The sequence below is a fragment of the Ursus arctos genome, chromosome X (assembly GCF_023065955.2).
Source record: "Ursus arctos isolate Adak ecotype North America chromosome X, UrsArc2.0, whole genome shotgun sequence".
Classification (NCBI taxonomy): Eukaryota; Metazoa; Chordata; class Mammalia; order Carnivora; family Ursidae; genus Ursus; species Ursus arctos.
In genome coordinates, this window is record NC_079873.1 from 1,489,908 (window position 1) to 1,508,137 (window position 18,230).

General features: G+C 51.8%; 1 protein-coding gene across 3 annotated transcripts in view; it reads left to right on the top strand.

The window, feature by feature from the left end:
* The first annotated feature begins 421 nt into the window (after positions 1-421).
* The window catches only part of LOC130543129 (CD99 antigen-like), a 34,341-nt gene continuing 16,532 nt past the window's right edge, over positions 422-18,230 (top strand). For 2 of the 3 annotated variants that reach the window (XM_057309153.1, XM_057309170.1), the window contains exons 1-2: positions 422-583; positions 18,143-18,175. In XM_057309153.1, coding sequence (XP_057165136.1) covers positions 517-583; positions 18,143-18,175 — 100 coding nt within the window. In that variant the 5' untranslated portion in view covers positions 422-516. The remainder of the gene's footprint in view (positions 584-18,142; positions 18,176-18,230) is intronic. The other variant, XM_057309117.1, reaches the window with a different exon arrangement.

The following is an 18,230-nucleotide window of genomic DNA, read 5'->3' on the forward strand; positions in this document are numbered from 1 at the left end:
GAAGGGGCTCCGCGGGTGGTTTCGCGTTAGTCACTTGGGCGTTCTTGGGGGCGTGGACCCCGTTAGGGGCTGTGGACACAAGGAGGGGCCCCACTTTCTGGGTGGGGAGGGGGTTATTTGCTCCCTTCCGGGCCGCCCTGGGGTCGTTAGGGGAGGGTAAGCGGCCCCCACTTTCCGAGCAGGGAGAAGGGGGTCACTTGCTCCCGTCTGGGCCGCCCTGGGGTCATTAAGGGCGCGTAGAAGGCCCCCACTTTCCAAATAGAGGGGGCCACTTGCTCCCTTCTGGCCGCAGTGAGTAACCAGGCCTCCCCCGCTCGTCCCCTCCCCTGCGCCAGGCCCGCGCTGGGGTGTCCCGGGCAGCGGGCGGGGCGAGCTGAGGCCAGGGCGGGGCCACGGGGCGCCCCTCCACCTCTCCCGCCCTGGGCCCCGCCCCGTGGGCACTCCAGCCGCCGCAGCCGCCACCGCCACCCGCGGGCCCCACTCCCGGGACGCTTCCTGCGCGGCGCCCCGAGCACCATGGCTCGCCGGGCCGCCCTCGCGCTGCTGCTGGTCGGCCTGCTCAGCACCCTGGTGCCCGCCCACGGTGAGCGATATGGGGATTTGGGGGGCTTGGAGGGCGGGGCGGGCGGAGTGACCCGGGGGCACGGGCCCACCCGGGGACCCGCATGGGGACGCGCGCGCCGGGACCCCAGGGAGGGCCGCGGGGACGTCCTGCAGGAGGCGGGCCTGGGAGGGGGCAGCGAGGACCCCCGGGCCCTCCTCCCCGCCGGGCAGGACGCGCCTTGCCAGCGGGTAGCCAACGCCCCAAGGAGGCGGCCGCACGGCCCTCCAACTTTTTTCCTGGGCGGGTTTGGACTTACTCCAGAGGGGAAATGCACCGTGTGTTTTCAAAATCACAAACTCCGATAGCTGGAGGCACTCGCGCGAGCCGCCGGCCCTGGGTGCCGGCACGCGGGAGACTTCTTAGATGCCCCCATCCGCGTGTGCACCCCCGCAGCGGTCGGGGTCCCCCCCTGGCGCGCCCCGGGGCCCCTGTCTTTGTTGGTGCGCGCGGAGCCACGCCCTGCGTCCCGGGGCCTAAATTTGGCCTGGGCTGTGCCGCCTGCGAGCCGGCGGAGCGGGGGTGGGGGTAGTCCTGAACAACTTGGAGAGCTGGGCACGTTCAGAAGCACCGAGCGCCCACGCCTGGGGACTGGGGCGCTCGCTGAGCGCGCTGAAAAGAACGGTGTTCGCAGCAGACTGCTCGTGTGCTCCAGTGGAGAATTCAGAAAACACAGAAAAGGTGTCAGGAGAAGGGGAGGCCGGGGAGCCCACCCCCGCACCCCCCGTTCCGCCCTCGCAGCCCAGGCCTGTTTCTGGCTGTGGCCTGTTTTGCTGTCCCTCTCCGTTTCAAGGGAAACTTGCCATCCTGTTTCCCTCTCTCCGTCCTTTCCAAAGCTCGGATTTTTTGCTGGGCATGGCGTTTTGAAAGCTTCCCCCTACCTCACGGTTATTGCCCTCGGCCTCCGGGACCCACGCGGGGACTGTGGCGAGACTGGTAAGGGGGCAGCGGGGCCCACGGCTGCAGAGTTTCAGGACCCGGGTGCTCCGAGGTGGATACATTTTGCAAACAGGAATCATGACCCCAAGGCCTGCACGGTGCTGGGCGTTTTCCCTGTTGTTGGAGGACCTCCAGTTCCGGGCTAAGCGCTTGACTTTAGAGTCCTTGGCACCCCGGTTGTTTTAGGGGAGGATTTGTGAATTGCTGTGGGCGCCTTGTAAATGGGGCCCCGTGGCCTCTGGTGGCTTCAGGGGACATTAAGCCTGGTCTATGGGGGAACCTGTTGGAACATTTTAGAGCCTGCCGGAGAGGGCCTGGCATGGCTTTCCAGGTTTTCTCTTTCTTCCGGAATAAAGGTCCTTTTTCTTTCGGCTCAGGCTGCTCCATTTCTATGGGTTTGTCCCCCCCTGGGGTTGTCTTCCTGAGTTTGCTTGCATACCTGCTTGGAGGGCTTTCTGTAGATCCCTGTGGGTGTGTTTCTGCACTTTGCCTTCAGCACCTCCCCAGGGCTGGGGTCCAGGGAAATGGATGAGGAGTGGTTCTGGTCCCTCACGACGGGACTGTCCTCTGGGGAATGGGGGCTGCCAGAACGGTGACCGTCTTATCATTCAAGAACTCAGTGCGGTGACGTGGGACATCGTGGCGAGCCGCATGGGGGGCTCCCTCTGCTCCCAGTTCTGCTCACAGAGCTGGGACAGCCTTCTGTTCTTGGGACCCCACACAAGTCCTGTTGTGATGTTGTTGTTTTTTTTTTCTTAGAGAACCCCACAGTGCAATTCTCCGGGAATTATCCGATTTCTGTACAGATGGTGCCGGGCAACTCGAACACGGGGGATGATTTTACGAAAATTACTGGTGGCAGTGGGGTGGGGGCAGGGAGGCGAGGGGAGCTGGCCTCGCCCCAAAACAGCCCAGAAAGGTTGGAAGGATGGAGCTTTAGTAAGTGTTCATCTTTTTAAGAATGCACGCCCCCCCCCCCACACCCGTCCGTACTTGATCCTTCTGGGGTGGGGGTGGGGGGGCAGGAACCAGCTGTTCCAAAGATACAAATGGGTTTTTTTAATCAGGAAAGTGCTTTCCAGTTGGCCAAGGTCAGAACACACTTTCCTATAGAAATATGTGTTTGCTGTGGTTTGCACAATGGCTATAAAACCCCATTGAGCCTGGGGACAGACCTTTGCTTTTAATAGCATGGGGCGCATTTTAAAGTGCTCAGGACCCAGCCACCCCCCCACCCCCCCCCCCACCCCCGTTTCCTGGCTTTCTTCTGAGATTCCCGTGGGAATGGAGGGATGGATGGAGGAGAGGTAGTAAAGATGCATTTCACCTTTCCAAGAGTTGGGTTTTCCCTACCCTGGGGACACTTGGGAAATGCCTGGGGATTTTTTTTTTTTTTTTTTTTTGAGCTGTGACGCCTGGGGAAAGGGGTGCCACAGGCAGGTGGTGGGTGGAGACCAGAGACTCTGCTCGACACCGCACCTTGCACAGGACGCCCCACCCCAGACAGTCATCCAGCCCCAAATGTCACACGCGAGTGTGGGCTTGGGGTCTCCAGTTTCCTGACAGTGGCTCTGGTCTCTGCCCCGGGCAGGCGTCTCGTTCTCTGCCTCCCTCTGGCAGAGGAAACAGCTTCCGCCTGTTTGTCTGCATGGACCGCCTGCCCTTTGGGCTCTGATAAAACTTAATTGCGCCTTGTTGACCTCTGTGCTTTGGAGCTTTTTTTTTCTGTTCTCAGTTTATGAGGCTAATGCTTTGTTTTTTGTGCATGACGAGATAGGAAAATGCTTGATTTTGGTAGACTTTTTTCCTTCCATCTGGATGACATCTTGGCTGCCTGGTCTCATTTAGAAAAGAATGTAGCTAATAGAGCGTTTTACCCAATTGAACGTGGAGGGGCCCCGGCAGGACTTCGTGGACAGAATCTGGCTTTTTGTCTGGTGGATGTCTTCCCCGCGGGACCCCGAGCAGCCCACACGTGGCCGTCATGCTATTTCCACCTCCTGAGATTTTCCAGCGCGCGGTGGCCTCTTTTAGGGGGAAGAATCGGTACGTGTCTTGTGACTTACAGACAGGGTAGGGCTCTAAGACGGATGCTGTATTTGGAGGCTCAGAATTACTCAGCATTCCGGGGGCGGGGGCGCCTGGGGGGCTCAGTCTATGAAGCGTCTGACTCTTGATCTCAAATCACATCTTGATTTCGGGATCGTGAGTTGGAGCCCCCTCCCCCCTTAAAAAAAAATTCGTCAACATTGTCGCTCTATGTGGATTCATTCGGATGCCCAGAGACTGGAGGAGTGTTTTATAGGATGCCCAGGCTTTGCGGGGGTCGGAGAGACACACGGCACACGGGACATGTCCGTGTGTCTTCACGTGCTTTGTTTTAACGCCTGGGCGTCCGTCCCAAGTGAATCAGCAGAGACCGCTCTGGGACATGCTTTGGTCCTTTGCCGATTCTTGTGATGGATGACGCAGCGTGTGCTTAGGGAGGGATCTCCAAAAGTCCTTTTAGGGGCACGGGGGATACAGTGGTTCGGGAAATGCTGTCTCCAGATAGAGGCGCATTTTCTAAACATCTGAGAAGGACACACCCTGGAGAACGAGCGGGATTGCCTCCAGCAAGCGTCATCATCCACTCGGAACTTACGGAACCCGGTCCAGCCGATTATTTCCCGGTGGTGTTATTTAGCGGGGACATCTGCATGGGGACAGGAAGGGTGTTGTTGGGGGTGGTAATCACACGCAACCTCTTCTCCCCACGCAGACGGCTTTTCTGCAGACGTAGAAGGGGCAGAACGCGGTGCTAGGACGGAATATGCACGAAACCCCAATGCCGCGTCCCATCCGCTGGGGTGGGGGACACAGCAAGGCCTCCCGCGTGCACGTGGCTGTGTGCAGACAGCCCGTCATATACGCGAGTGACGTGTTGAGCTGTTGCAATCATTTCCCTACGTTGGACAAACGCGGAGAGCGTCTGCAAGGAAGGGCAGGCCTTCCCTAATGTTTCTCCCATATTTTCAACGAGGACTCTTCCTTTTAATTAATAGTCGCCCTGAAACCTTGCAGTCCAGGGACCCGCGTCAACACGGCGCGTTTCCACCCAGTTAGCAGCTGTGAGGATTGGTGATGCGCCCCGCGGTGGGGGAGGCCACAGGGACCCTCGGCGGTCTTGGTGCCACCATGTCGCTTGGCCGCATGGCCCACCGTCCAACCCCTGCTGCTCTTTGCTGTGTGTGCCAATGTCTGGGGGTGAGCGATGGTGACTCACCCAGTCCTAGTTGTATTGGGGGATTCGTATTATGTCCCACCCATCCAGAGACACAACACCTCCCTTTCTCGAATTTCTTGCTCTTCGCTGCCGGCCTGGTTGTTAGACCAGTTTGGGGAGATAACACATGGGTGTGATTCTCGAATGACTCAACGCTGCCACTACCCCTCGTGCGCTCTCGCTCGCTAGCCGTGTTATTAAAATCCCTTAAACAGGAAACCAGACACTTCCTTTTTCCTCCCCCCGCCCCCGCGTCAGTCGCAAGCCTGCAAACCGGTGTGTTTCTCCAACGGCAGCTTGGGACCCACTGATGGGCTGAGAGTTCCGTGTGCGGCCGGCAGCGTTGACAAGTAGAAAATTCACTAGAGGTTTAAGCAGCCGTGTGTTCCGCCAGGAGCCTGGCGGAGTGAGCACCCGTGAGGCTTTTGTTCTGTTTCTGCGCGTCGCGGTGGGCTGGGCCAGGATATAAAATGGATCTGTTGCCCCGGGTGGCAGGCAGAGGGTTTCAACACACTTGCAGCTCCAAAGCCCCAGCAAATCACGTTCCTTTCTCCACGTGAAAGCTTTGGATAGGTCCTCTTGGTTTTGGAAGTTTTGCAGAGGTCCCCTTGGTTTTCCAAATTTTGCAGAGGTCCCCTTGGTTTTGCAAGTTTTGGATGGGTCCCCTTGGTTTTGGAAGTTTTGCAGAGGTCCCCTTGGTTTTGGAAGTTTTGCAGAGGTCCCCTTGTTTTTCCAAATTTTGCAGAGGTCCCCTTGGTTTTGCAAGTTTTGGATGGGTTCCCTTGGTTTTGGAAGTTTTGCAGAGGTCCCCTTGGTTTTGCAAGTTTTGGATACGTCCCCTTGGTTTTGGAAGTTTTGGATAGGTCCTCTTGGTTTGAAAGTTTTGCATAGGTCCCCTTTGTTTTGGAAGTTTTGGATGGGTCCCCTTGGTTTTGGAGAGGTGCCTTCACATTGCATTGTATCAGGAACTTTGCAAAGAGCCACATAATTGCTCCAAGAGAGTGCTTTTGGAAACAACATAATAATTTTAAGTCCTTAAATGAACTGCTGTCCCAGAGAAGGCGGCTGAAGTAGCAGAGTGGCTGCATTCCGAGGCTTTGGAAGGCATTACTCATCCCGAGACATCGGGGCCAGAGATTTCTGGCTGCTTCTGTTCACGGCTGCCTTTGCCACGGCCCCTGTGTGCTGGTCTGATTGCTCCCTGGTAAGCGTAAGGGTTGCAGAGTGCACTGGGATGCACCGTGGACTGGTGTTATATGCAGACAAGGTAATAGGTGATGCTGTCTGGGGGGCACAGGGTCTTGGAGACACGTCGATTTTGTAAATAGTGCAAGAACCCTTCTATTGCCAGTTTCCTTCTGAGACTGTTAGCTGTCTTCTCTTAGAGGAGGACGTGGGTTCTGTGCTCAACGTGAACGGAAACTGTGGCGTTTGCCCCAAACTCAGCACAGAGTGTACCCCAGTGTACTCCAGCAGGATGAAAGGAGACGGGAAGGGGAACCGCCAGCTATCTGAGGCAGAGCAACACGGTGTCGCAGGAAAGGAAGGACGTGGTGGGGTTTCACTGAGCAGGACGTGGATGAGAACAGCTGACTCTTGCTCAGATCCCGGCTGGATGCTGCATGAAAGACGGGGCCGTGGCCCCTTCCTGCTGGGGAGCTTGCTTGAGGACTCATGGCCTGCTAGACTGAGGTAGCACTTGGAGGGTGAGATAAAGTGTTGATTGATTGATGACTGACAGGTAGATGATAAATGATAGATATAGTACACATGATGGATGGATGGATACGTTGATAATACATAGATGATGATAGATGATAGATAGATAGATAGATAGAGGAATGGATAAACAGTTATAAAGATGGATGGATGCGTAGATAGATAAATAGGTAGATAGATATGATGAATGGATTGAATGATGGATGGATGGATGGATGGATGGATGGACGAATGATAGATAGATAGATAGATAGATAGATAGATAGATAGATACACAGTAGATATGATGGATGGACGGATGGATAGATACATAGATAGATGTACAGATGGATGGATGGATAGATATGATGGATGGATGTTTAGATGGAGGATGAATGGATATATTAGATAGATAGATAGATAGATAGATAGATAGATAGATAGATAGATAGAATGGCTGGCTGGATGGCTAGATAGATATGATGGATGGATGGGTGGATGGATAGATAGCTACAGAGATAGATGCAGAGATGGATGGATGGATGGATGTTTGGGTAGATGGGTGGATGGATGGATGGATGGAGGATGGATAGATGGATAGATAGATACACAGTAGATATGATGGATGGATGGAATGATGGATGGATGGACGAATGACAGAAAGATAGATAGATAGATAGATAGATAGATAGATAGATAGATAGATATCATGGATGGATGGATAGATAGGTACATAGATGTAGAGATGGATGGATGGATGTTTGGGTAGATGGGTGGATGGATGGTTGGAGGATGGATAGGTAGATAGATAGATAGATAGATAGATAGATAGATAGATAGATAGATATACAGTAGATATGATGGATGGATGGTTGGATAGATACATAGATAGATGTACAGATGGATGGATGGATAGATAGATATGACAGATGGATGTTTAGATGGATGGATGGATAGATTAATTAGATAGATAGATAGATAGATAGATAGATAGATAGATAGATATAGATAGATATAGATAGATAGATAGATAGATAGATAGATAGATAGATAGATAGATAGAAAGAATGGATGGGTGATAAATAGGTAGACACATAGACACGTAGCTACATAGATACATAGACAGGAAAGCAGACAGAATGGATGGACAGGTAGCTATCCAGGTGATAGGCATGTAGCTGAGAGAGACACCCCAACCTGTCCCAAGTGGCTTCCAGGTGGGGTGTACATGTCTCCTTGCTCGGAAAGCTGCTGGACTCATCACAGAGCATCATAAGCATATCACCAGGTGACAAATGGGTCAGAATCTCTGGATTCTGACAAGAGGAAGCTGGTATGGAGTTGGGGAAAGGACTGGGGAGTGGGATGACAGAGAGGAAGAGGAGCCTTAGCCTGGCACCCTGTGTCTGGCCACAGGGCAGGAAGCTTCTCTGTGCAACTCTTGGGATGCCCGTTCTCCCTCCCCTGAGGTACCAGCCCTGAATATATCTCCAAGTTAAGCTTAATGTAGGTAACAGCTTCTAAACGAAGTCCATCTGGTTGCACCCATGGTGTCTCCAATGCTCTGTATCTGGAACTTCTCATTATTTTCTCCTCAGCTTACGTCTCCTCCTTCATTCCTATCTTTTGTGATATGGCCATTTGCCCAGACTCTTAGACAGAAGAACCACCCTTCATTCCTGCCGGCTCCTTCCTCCCATATTTCATCTATTACCAAATTCTGTTCACTGGATCTTCTGATTCTTTCTTGACTCATGCTCCTTTATCTATTTCTGCCTTTTTTTGGTCTTTCCTTTTATTTCCTTTCTTCCTTCTTTCCTTCCTTCCTTCCCTCCCTCCTTTCTTTTTTTTCTTTTCTTTTTTCTCTTCTCTTCTCTTCTCTTCTCTTCTCTTCTCTTCTCTTCTCTTCTCTTCTCTTCTCCTCTCCTCTCCTCTCCTCTCCTCTCCTCTCCTCTCCTCTTCTCTTCTCTTCTCTTCTCTCTTCTTTTCTTTTTCAGACTTGCACCCCTAACCCTGACATTTTTCTCAGATGGATGGAAGAGCCCTTAACTGGACTTCTTCCCTGGACTTCTGAGGCTTTTTTAGGAGGCTCGGTGAGGACTGCTTCTCAGAGTACTTCATGCTTTAATGCACAAGATAAAACATGTAACACTGCAGAGGTTATATTAAACCAATTATTTGCTGTTTGGGTGGAGAAGATCCCAGGCTCAGGGCTGTTCATTCTTCCACTTGCTTGCCTTCTCTGCTCTCTGTCCTGATGTCTGAGTGATGATTGTAATTGCACAGCTGCTCAGGAACCCTCAGTGGCCAGTGGAGGTCCAGATCCAAGATTCTTGGGCCTGGCCCCACAACAGGGTCCCCCAGGAGCTTGGAGAAATCACTCTTGCCCAGGCTTACCTGTGTCATCAGATTTATGTTGGATTACAAGACCTGGGCCTTGGGGCCACTGGGCTCAGTCATTTGACAGTTGCACCAAGCTCTCCAGGTGTCGCTGTGTAGACCACAGAGGGAGATGCCTCTCTCAGTAATGTGGCTTGACAGGGAAATACAGGGGATTGCCCTACATTTAGTGAAACTTAACTCCACATGGACGAGAACTCCACTGAATCCTGATAGCAAACATATCCAAGATCAGTCACTGAGGCCTCTTCAACTCCTCATGGATTCCATGTTCTGTCCACCCGTCCATCTGTTCATCTACCCACTTTCCAACTCCCTATGCATGCATGCATCCACCCATCTATCCATCAGTTCATCCATCCATCCATCCGTCCGTCCGTCCGTCCGTCCATCCATCCATCCATCCATCTATCCATCCACCCATCCATCTATCCATCCATCCATCCATCCATCCATCCATCTATCCATCCACCCATCCACACATCTATGCATCCATCCATCCATCCATCCATCCATCCATCCATCCATCCATCTATCCATCCACACATCTATCCATCCATCCATCCATCCATCCATCCATCCATCCGTCCGTCCATCCATCCATCCATCTATCCATCCATCCGTCCATCCATCCATCCATCCATCCATCCATCCATCCATCCATCCATCCATTTATCCATAAGTTCATCCATCTACACATCCATTAATCCACCCGTCTACCTGTCCATCTGTCCTCTTGTCCAATTCTTCATCAACCAACCTACCTACCTATCCATCCATCCATCCATCCATCCACCCACCCACCCACCCTTATATGTATTCATCCATCCATCCATACATGCACCCATCTATCTGTCCAGCCATCTATCTGTCCCTTCATCCAACCATCCACCCATCTATCTGTCCATCCATTGGTTTATCTGTCCACTCATACTGCATCTATCCCCCATCATTTGTTTATAACTAACACCACTTTTTTCTTTTATCTAGGTTTGTGTATCTGTCTACTGTCTGTCCATCCATCCACTCATCTATCTACCCACATACCAACTCACCTATCCATCTGTGCTTTTACCCACACACCCAGCCACTGGCTCTCATGCATGCCTTCGGCCAGCATAGATTGAATTCCCAGTGGTATCTGTATTCTCTCCCTGCTGTGTGCTGGGGGTCCAGACAAGAAATACCTGACCCCCATCCTCTCTTCTCTGCCAGGAGAGAGACAAGCAAGGTATCCCTTCTGGTGCAGTGTGTAGAAGGGGTGCAGTGAAGGGGAGCAGAGACCACTCTCCCCCAGGGGTCAGAGGGAGCTCCTCACAGATGGGAACCTCTGTGGACACCGAGTTTTCATGAATAGACAGAACTTCATAGCGGTGGAAGCCTGACAAAGCAGGGAGAGGGCTTTTCAGGCTGGGGGCGGGGCTTGCAAAAGGCAAACCTAAGTGTGTGAGATTGTGAGTCTCTGGAGGATGAGAAGAGAAGGCAGAAGCAGTGATTAATGCTGAAAGAAAGTAGTTTATTTCTAGCTGCAGACTTACCTGCAAGGGGATACGTGATGGGTGGCCCCGGTTGCCAGGATGTGGTTTTGAAACTCACCTGGGGGGTTTTGAGCAGCAAGGTATGTGTTCGCACTTACCTGCAAGAGAGGTAAACAGCACGGGGAGCAGGTTGGAGGGGCAGAGGTGGTTGGTAGAGCCTGGATCAGCGAATTAAAAACCTGCAATGCTGGCCACACATCGGCATCATGTCGGTAAGGCTTGCAGACACTGGTCCCTTAATCCCAGCCCTCAAAATTTCTGATTTAATTCGCCGGGAGCATGAGCTGAGCCTCCAGACTTAAGAAATCAGCCATGGCTAGAGTTGAGAAGCAATCTTTGCAAGCGTTGGTGAGGAAATGCTTCATTGTGCCCAAAAGGAGTGACAGAGGGCTTCTCAGAGGAGGCAGCCTTTTCTCGGGGCTTTGAGGTATGAATAGGAGTGCTCTTGGTATGGAAAGAAGGGATTCCCATGTATGGGCAAGGAGAGGATCCGAATGAAGATTGTAGGAACACACAGCCACATGTGTTAGACACCGCAGGAACTCCTGGGGGTACGTTGTTTGAACCGAAGTGTGGTGCACTCTCCACAGTCAGTTTCCATATTTGTGCATTCGCCCCCTGCTAACATTTCCTTGGAACTCCTGGGTGAATAGCGCCCGTGTTCAGGGAGGGCGCAAAAGTGCAAAGTGTCTGAGTCACCGTCCAGCCTCCAGGTTGTCAACAAGTGTCCTTTTCATGGTCTGTCCAGGCACACAAGCCGTGCATTTTTGTGTCCCGTGCTTGGCAATGCTGACAAATAAACAGCACAGATCCAGTAAGCTCTGCTTAGGCAGAAACACGCAGAACACAAGGGCATGCGTTGACTCGTTGGCCCCAGGCTGTGGGGTCCTAAGCCCATACGTCCCTAGGAGGGAAGACGGAGTATCCGTGCATTCAGCATTCCCGACAGTTCATAGAATGTAACTTCCATGACGCATGAGAATTGACTGTAATTAATAAACAAAATGGTCGAGTCTGTTTGGGGACCTTGGGCCAGTTTCCAGAGCCGCAAAGGGCTCCGTGAGCTGACAAAGTGTGGGGCCGTCTAATGGGTCTTTTGGGGCCAGCCCAGGTGGGCAGGGTGGGGTCCTGTGTGAAAGGAGCACAGTTGGGGAGGTGGCTGGGGTTGGAGTGTGGGCTGCTAGTCTGGTTTTGGAGCTCGCCCTGCAGGGAGTAATGCCTTTGCTTCCTGCAGGGGAGAGACCGGATGTCCCTGGGGGGCCTGGAAGGAGCCCCATGCAGCAGCGGGCACAGAGCAGAGGGTCCTGGCTAGAGGGTGATAGAAAGGTGCACAGATGGCAGCTTGGTCTATCAGGAATGCATTGGCACAGGCACCCCCGGGGACCATGACGGTCCCCAACACCCCACCCACGGCCTCACCAGATTCCTGGGTTTTGTGCACAACTTGGGATACCTGCCAGGGCTGTCCCCAGAATGACTCGAGAAAGACCTTTCCCCTCCTCCTCCAGCGTGTTGTAAACTTACATAAAAGGACCCGGCTCATCCCAGCCCCGGAGCGCTTTCGTCCCGGGGATGATGAACCGGACTGGCTGCTTTTCACCTGCAGCCACACACAGAATCGGGGTCAGGTCGACAATCCACGTGGGATGGAAACATGGACCAGAGTTGACGTGAGCCGTTGGGGTCTTCACGACACCCTAGACTGCCGTGCCCCTGAGCTTGGTTCCTTTTTGTAGCCAAGAGTGTTCCCTGGGGGGACCGCCGTGCCATGTGCTCACGGCCACGCGTGTGCAGCTCGCCAGCTTGGCTCCCGCTGCTGGAGTGGTGGTGAAATTCCGCCGGCTTGGTCTTTGTTGCTCGCCTGTCCCCAAGCCGCTGACTGCATTTTTGTGCACAGCTCCTCACCTGTTGTTAGGACGTCGTGTGTCTTTGGGAAGCTGGACCCGGGACCAGGACTCAAAAAATCTGATGGGCAGGGGCGCCTGGGTGGCAAAGTCCTTTTAGCCTCAGACTCTTGGTTTCAGCACAAGTTGCGATCTCAGGGTCGAGTCCCGCGTCTGCTTGAGATTCTCTCTCTCTCTGTCTTGTCCACCCCTCTCGCTCATGCACGCTCCCTCTCTGTCTCACAAAAATAAATCTTACCATCTGTAGGGCCGACTGTTCAATGACACGTCTGCAGGACGCAGAGAGGTATTTCTAAGCAATGCACGTCTCGCGGCAGGAAACACAGGACGTTCTCAATATGGAAACATAAAATGCAGTCGAATGCCACTCATGGTCACCACGTCCAGCGTCCCCCTGACCTGCAGAGCTCGGGGTGTCGTCGACACCTGTGTGGGTCTCCGTGCCCCGGGCTTTGTGCCGGGGAGCCCCGTTGGGTGGAGGGGACCCTGCCTCCCGGCCCCCAGGAAGCTAGACGCTGGGTGCTCAAGGCATGCGATGTGACCGGGGGTCTCTTTCACGAAAAGCCTTTGCCTGGTGGCAGCAGACGTGGCACAGAGCATGCACGGCCCCCAGGGCTCCGTGTCATGTGCAGGTGGTTCTGCTGGGGGGGACCCCGGGCGCCTTGGGGGTCTGCACTCCTCCTGTCTTCTGTGCAGTGCCTTCACTGCCTCCTTGGCATTTCTCTCTTCTCATCGTTCCCCAATTTATTTTACTTATGTATGTATTTGTCTCTGTGATTTACGGGTACAAATTATAAGATGGGCAATTTGTGTAATTTATTGGGAATAGGTGTCATTTCTTTCTATTCTCATTGTATTTCTGTAATTCTATTCATATGTTTATATAGTTTATAAGCTCTGTATAAATTGTGATGTGTAAGTATGTATAACAAACATCTATACATTATCACAAATAATCCTATTTTAGTCCTGTGACTTATTTCTTAAGTCCTGTGACTTACGACTTTTGTTTATAGGGTTTATAAGTTTATGTGTGTATAAATTATGCATTACATAATTTGTAATTTCCATAATTTGTTATGATTACATTTCATTTCCATTCTAGTTTTATTTCTTTATTTTTTTTTAAGATTTTATTTATTTATTTGACAGTGTTAGAGACAGCCAGCGAGAGAGGGAACACAAGCAGGGGGAGTGGGAGAGGAAGAAGCAGGCTCCTAGCGAAGGAGCCTGATGTGGGGCTCGATCCCATAACGCCGGGATCACGCCCTGAGCCGAAGGCAGACGCTTAACCGCTGTGCCACCCAGGCACCCCCATTCCGGTTTTATTTCCATAACTCATTTGTGTTTTATCTTATGTGTTTATTTATATAATTTATAAGTTCTGTGTGTAATTATAAATTACGTAATTTACAGTTTCTATAATTCATCAATATATTTGGTTCCTATTCTAATTTAATTTATATAACTTACTTTTACTTTTAATATAATTTATCTGTTGATTTTATAAAGTCTGTGTATAAGTTATATGATTTGCAATTTCTATCATCTTTATTATAACATTATATAACTTATATAACAGTATTACATATGTAATTTAGTCTAAATTTATATTACAATTTATTCCATATTCTACATATGTGTGTAATATATATAATTTATTCCGAATATATGTCTATAATTTATTCCATAGTCTATGTACAATTCTATATTCTATATATTTAAATATATAATTTATTCTAAATATATGTCTATATTTATTCCATATTCTGTATAGAATTCTATATTCTGTATATATGGAAATGTGTATAATGTATTCCATATATATCTGTAATTTATTCCATATTCTATATAGAATTTTATATTCTCTATGTATGAAAAAATATATTTTATTCCATGTATGTATAATTTGTTCCATATTCTATGTAGAATACTATATTCTATATATGTAAATATATATTACTTATTCTAAATATATATCTATAATTTATTCCGTATACTATATAGAATTCTACATTCTATATATGTAAATATATGTTATTTTAATTATATATCTATGATTTATTCCATATTCTATATAGAATTCTATATTCTATAGACGTAAATATACATAAGTAATTCTGAATATACATCTATAATTTATTTCTATTGTGTGTTCATATAAGTTATGTTCCCCGTATGAATCCTGTCATTTGTCCTTTCTGTCATTTAGTATTATGCTATCTCTGTCCTGCTTTGTATTTCTGCAATGGTCCAGCGTCGTGTTAGCATTTCAGAGAAACCCGATTCTGCCTGGGTTGGCAGGATGGAGACCCAGGTGGGATGGAGACCCGGGGGGGATGGAGACCCAGGTGGGATGGAGACCCGGGGGGGATGGAGACCCAGGGGGTTTGGAGGTCCAGGGGGATGGAGACCCAGGTGGGGATGGAGACCCAAGGGGGGATGGAGACCCAGGTGGGATGGAGACCCGGGGGGGATGGAGACCCAGGGGGGATAGAGACCCGATGGGGATGGAGACCCGGGGGGGATGGAGATCCAGGGGTTTGGAGATCCAGGCGGGGATGGAGACTCAGGCGGGGATGGAGACTCAGGGGGGATGGAGACCCAGGGGGGATGGAGACCTGGGGGGGATGGAGATCCAGGGGTTTGGAGATCTGGGAGGGGATGGAGACTTAGGCAGGGATGGAGATCCAAGGGGGGATGGAGACCCAGGGGGGATAGAGACCCGGTGGGGATGGAGACCCGGGGGGGATGGAGACCCGGTGGGGATGGAGACCCGGGGGGGATGGAGATCCAGGGGTTTGGAGATCCAGGAGGGGATGGAGATCCAGGAGGGCATGGAGATCTGGGCAGGGCGGCATCCACACTCAGGAGGAGCCGCCCACCCACCCGCCTGCCTGCCCAGGGGTTTTGGGGAATGCACATGGCTCTTCCTGTGTCCCGGCATGACTAGCTGATACAGGGTGGGAGGGGCTGCTGGAGGCATGGTGCCATCAGTGTGACTCATGTGTCTCTCCCTCTGGCCAGGGGCAGCCTCGCCCTGCGTGACTCACCCCTGACTTCCCCTGAACATCTGCAGCTTTGAGGGGGGTTGGAGCCTACAGGGCTGGACAGGCTTCCATGCACAGTGGTCCACTTGCAGCCGGGACCAAGGGCTGCCTACCTTGAATGTTGGACATGGAGTCTAGACTCCTGGTCTGGCAGCCCCGATCGGCAGTTGGCCCCAGAGAGTAGCCAGCAGACGAGAATTTCTGCCGGGAGCCGGGAGCCCCCTGACGTGGCCGCCCGTGATGACACAGAGTCAGCAGTGTTGGCTTGGAACTGGTAGACCCGTGGTGTAGAGGGATAGATTAGGTTAGAAGGAGGTTGGGAGGGGTTACTGCTGGTCAGTGCTGCTGGGTGTTGAATCATTGCATTTCCTGACCGTTCCCGTGGGGGTTCCAGCTGGTTATAATGTGTGTGCATCCTTTTTGCAAACATCGGCACAATCTTGGAACAGCTGGCGTGTTCATGATTGAGTTAAGGGGGGATTTCCATGGGAGCTGGCCCCTCTGTGCCCCTGAATTTCTGTGCAGCTGTGTATGGGAAGGACTCCCGGGGGGCAGTCCTTTGCATTCTGTCACCCATGGTGAGGGTGTGGCTTTGTGACCAGGAGACAGGAGGTCCCCAGGGTACAGAAGGCAGGGAGAGCCCTGAGACATGGGATCCAGGGTGAAATGGTCTCAGCTGAATGCTTGCAGGTCTTGCGTGTTGTCCTCAGCCCGTGGCAATCTTGCAGGGGTCCCAGCCTAGAGGTCAAACTGGAAGCCAAGCTCTCGCTCTGGGGCCAAGTGCATTCTCCTGGGGCACGCTGGGGGGTTGGGAAGGAGGCTGGGAAGGGGACATTCTTCCTTTGCCCGTCCACTGTCAGACCTGCCTGTGGTTGACCTTGGGGTCCTGGGAGCAGTAAGCTCCAGGTTGATTTTGGTGACTGGATGGGGGCATTGCCGTGATCTGAAGCAGAGAGCCCTGGATGAGATCAACAGCAGACAGGGGCAGTCTGGGGGTGTGGGGGGCTGGAGGGTGGTTGGAGAGTCCTCCCCCACCCCTGCTCAGTCTGCTCCTACTCGGTTTCTGTGGGGACCACGTGGGGGTCAGCGGAAGGGGCATGCAGGGGACCCGTGATCTCCTCACAGCAGTGGCGGGGCAGGTTGGGCAGGGCAAGAGGCAGCGGGAGAGTGAGTTCTCGGTCAGTGGTTCTGGTGCACACAGACACGTGCCCACGTGCAGTGCATACACACGCCTATCACACACCCATGTTCATGCTTACACACGGCTAACACGCCCACGTGCACACATTCTCATGCGAGGGGAGATGGACGTCTGAGAAAGCTCTCTGCACGGTGATGTCAGGCGAAGCGTATGTGAGGGGAGTGGACAGGTGCGGGTTTCTGTAAATACACACGACGGCAGGTGTGTATAGACATGCAGGTTTATGCACGCGCCCAGTGGGGTCTTTGGTGTTGGTAAAATCCCCACCTGCTCCCTCAGCGAAACCTGCTGCACACGGGACTAGGTATTACTGCATTTGTTGTGTCTGGACCACGCGGTGTAGACATGGTCACTCCAGGGTTTGAGATCATGAATGCAGCCCCATTGTGGTGCTGCTGGGGGCCCCATGCACGCTGTGCCTGAGAGCACCTGCTTCTGCACCTGTTCTTAGTACACACGTACAAACACGCACACACAGACACACGCATACAGACATGTGCACACACAGAGACAAATACACCCAAACTAGACATAGAGACATACAGACCTATGCACATACAGAGACCACACACAGACCTACACAGATATGCACACACAGGCTACACACACTTACACACGGGCCCACATGCAAACCGTGCACACGTGTGCACAACCACACCCACATACCGCACACACACACTTATATCTATGCGCACACGCACACGCATGCCCCACGCACACAGGAGGGAGGACACAATTACAGAGCGTCGCCTGTGTGAGACGTTCGTACGCTGAGCTCATGCCTTCACTGAGGCAGCTCCCACGCGTGTTCATGGACCGTTGATCACCCAGCACTTTCCGAGGTGGGGCAGGTGTCCCCGTAGTTTCTGGACCTTACAGTCCTGTCCCACCTGCGGTCAGTCTCCTCACCGCTGACCACGCAGTCCACGCTGGCTTCTCCAGAGTTTCCTTACGGTGCCTTCTCTGCAGCCCATCGGAAATGGGCAGTCAGCAGCGGCATGGACACGGTTTCAGTGAAAACAGCCGGACCGGAGAGAAGAACAAGGAACAGCTCAGCAGATGCCCCGTCCTCTGCAATCCCAGGAGACTGAAAAACAATTTCTGTGTGTTTCTCGCTTGTCTAGAAATTCTGCAAGAAATGTAGGTTGGGTGCGTAGTCAGAGAGGTTGGTCGTGAAAGGGGATTTTTCTGTCTGTGCGTGTTTTCCATCACGTACGGGACATCGTTAGTCATTATCGCAAAGGGTCTGCTGTTCATGAATGATGCACGGGCGAAATTACCCTGTTTTCCTACTGCCGTAACTGCAACTAAATTTTAGGATCACCAGCTGCTTCGAACGTTAACTATCATCTTACTTTTCGGCGTAAACGTGAGCAGGTGGAAGAAATGAGAAGTTCTGGCTCGTTATACGTTTTAGAAAGCGGCTAACTGCCACAGACATCGTGAAATCCAGAAAAATTTCAGCCTCCCCCCCTTTTTTGTATTGTCTTCTTAATGCTTACATTTTTATCTCCCCAATTTCTAACTGGTCTCTTTGTCCCCGTAGGTCAAGATTTCGATTTGTCAGATGCCCTTGGTGGTGAGTACTCTTAAGATTTAATATTTGTAAGGTGAAAGATGGAATATTAGAATGT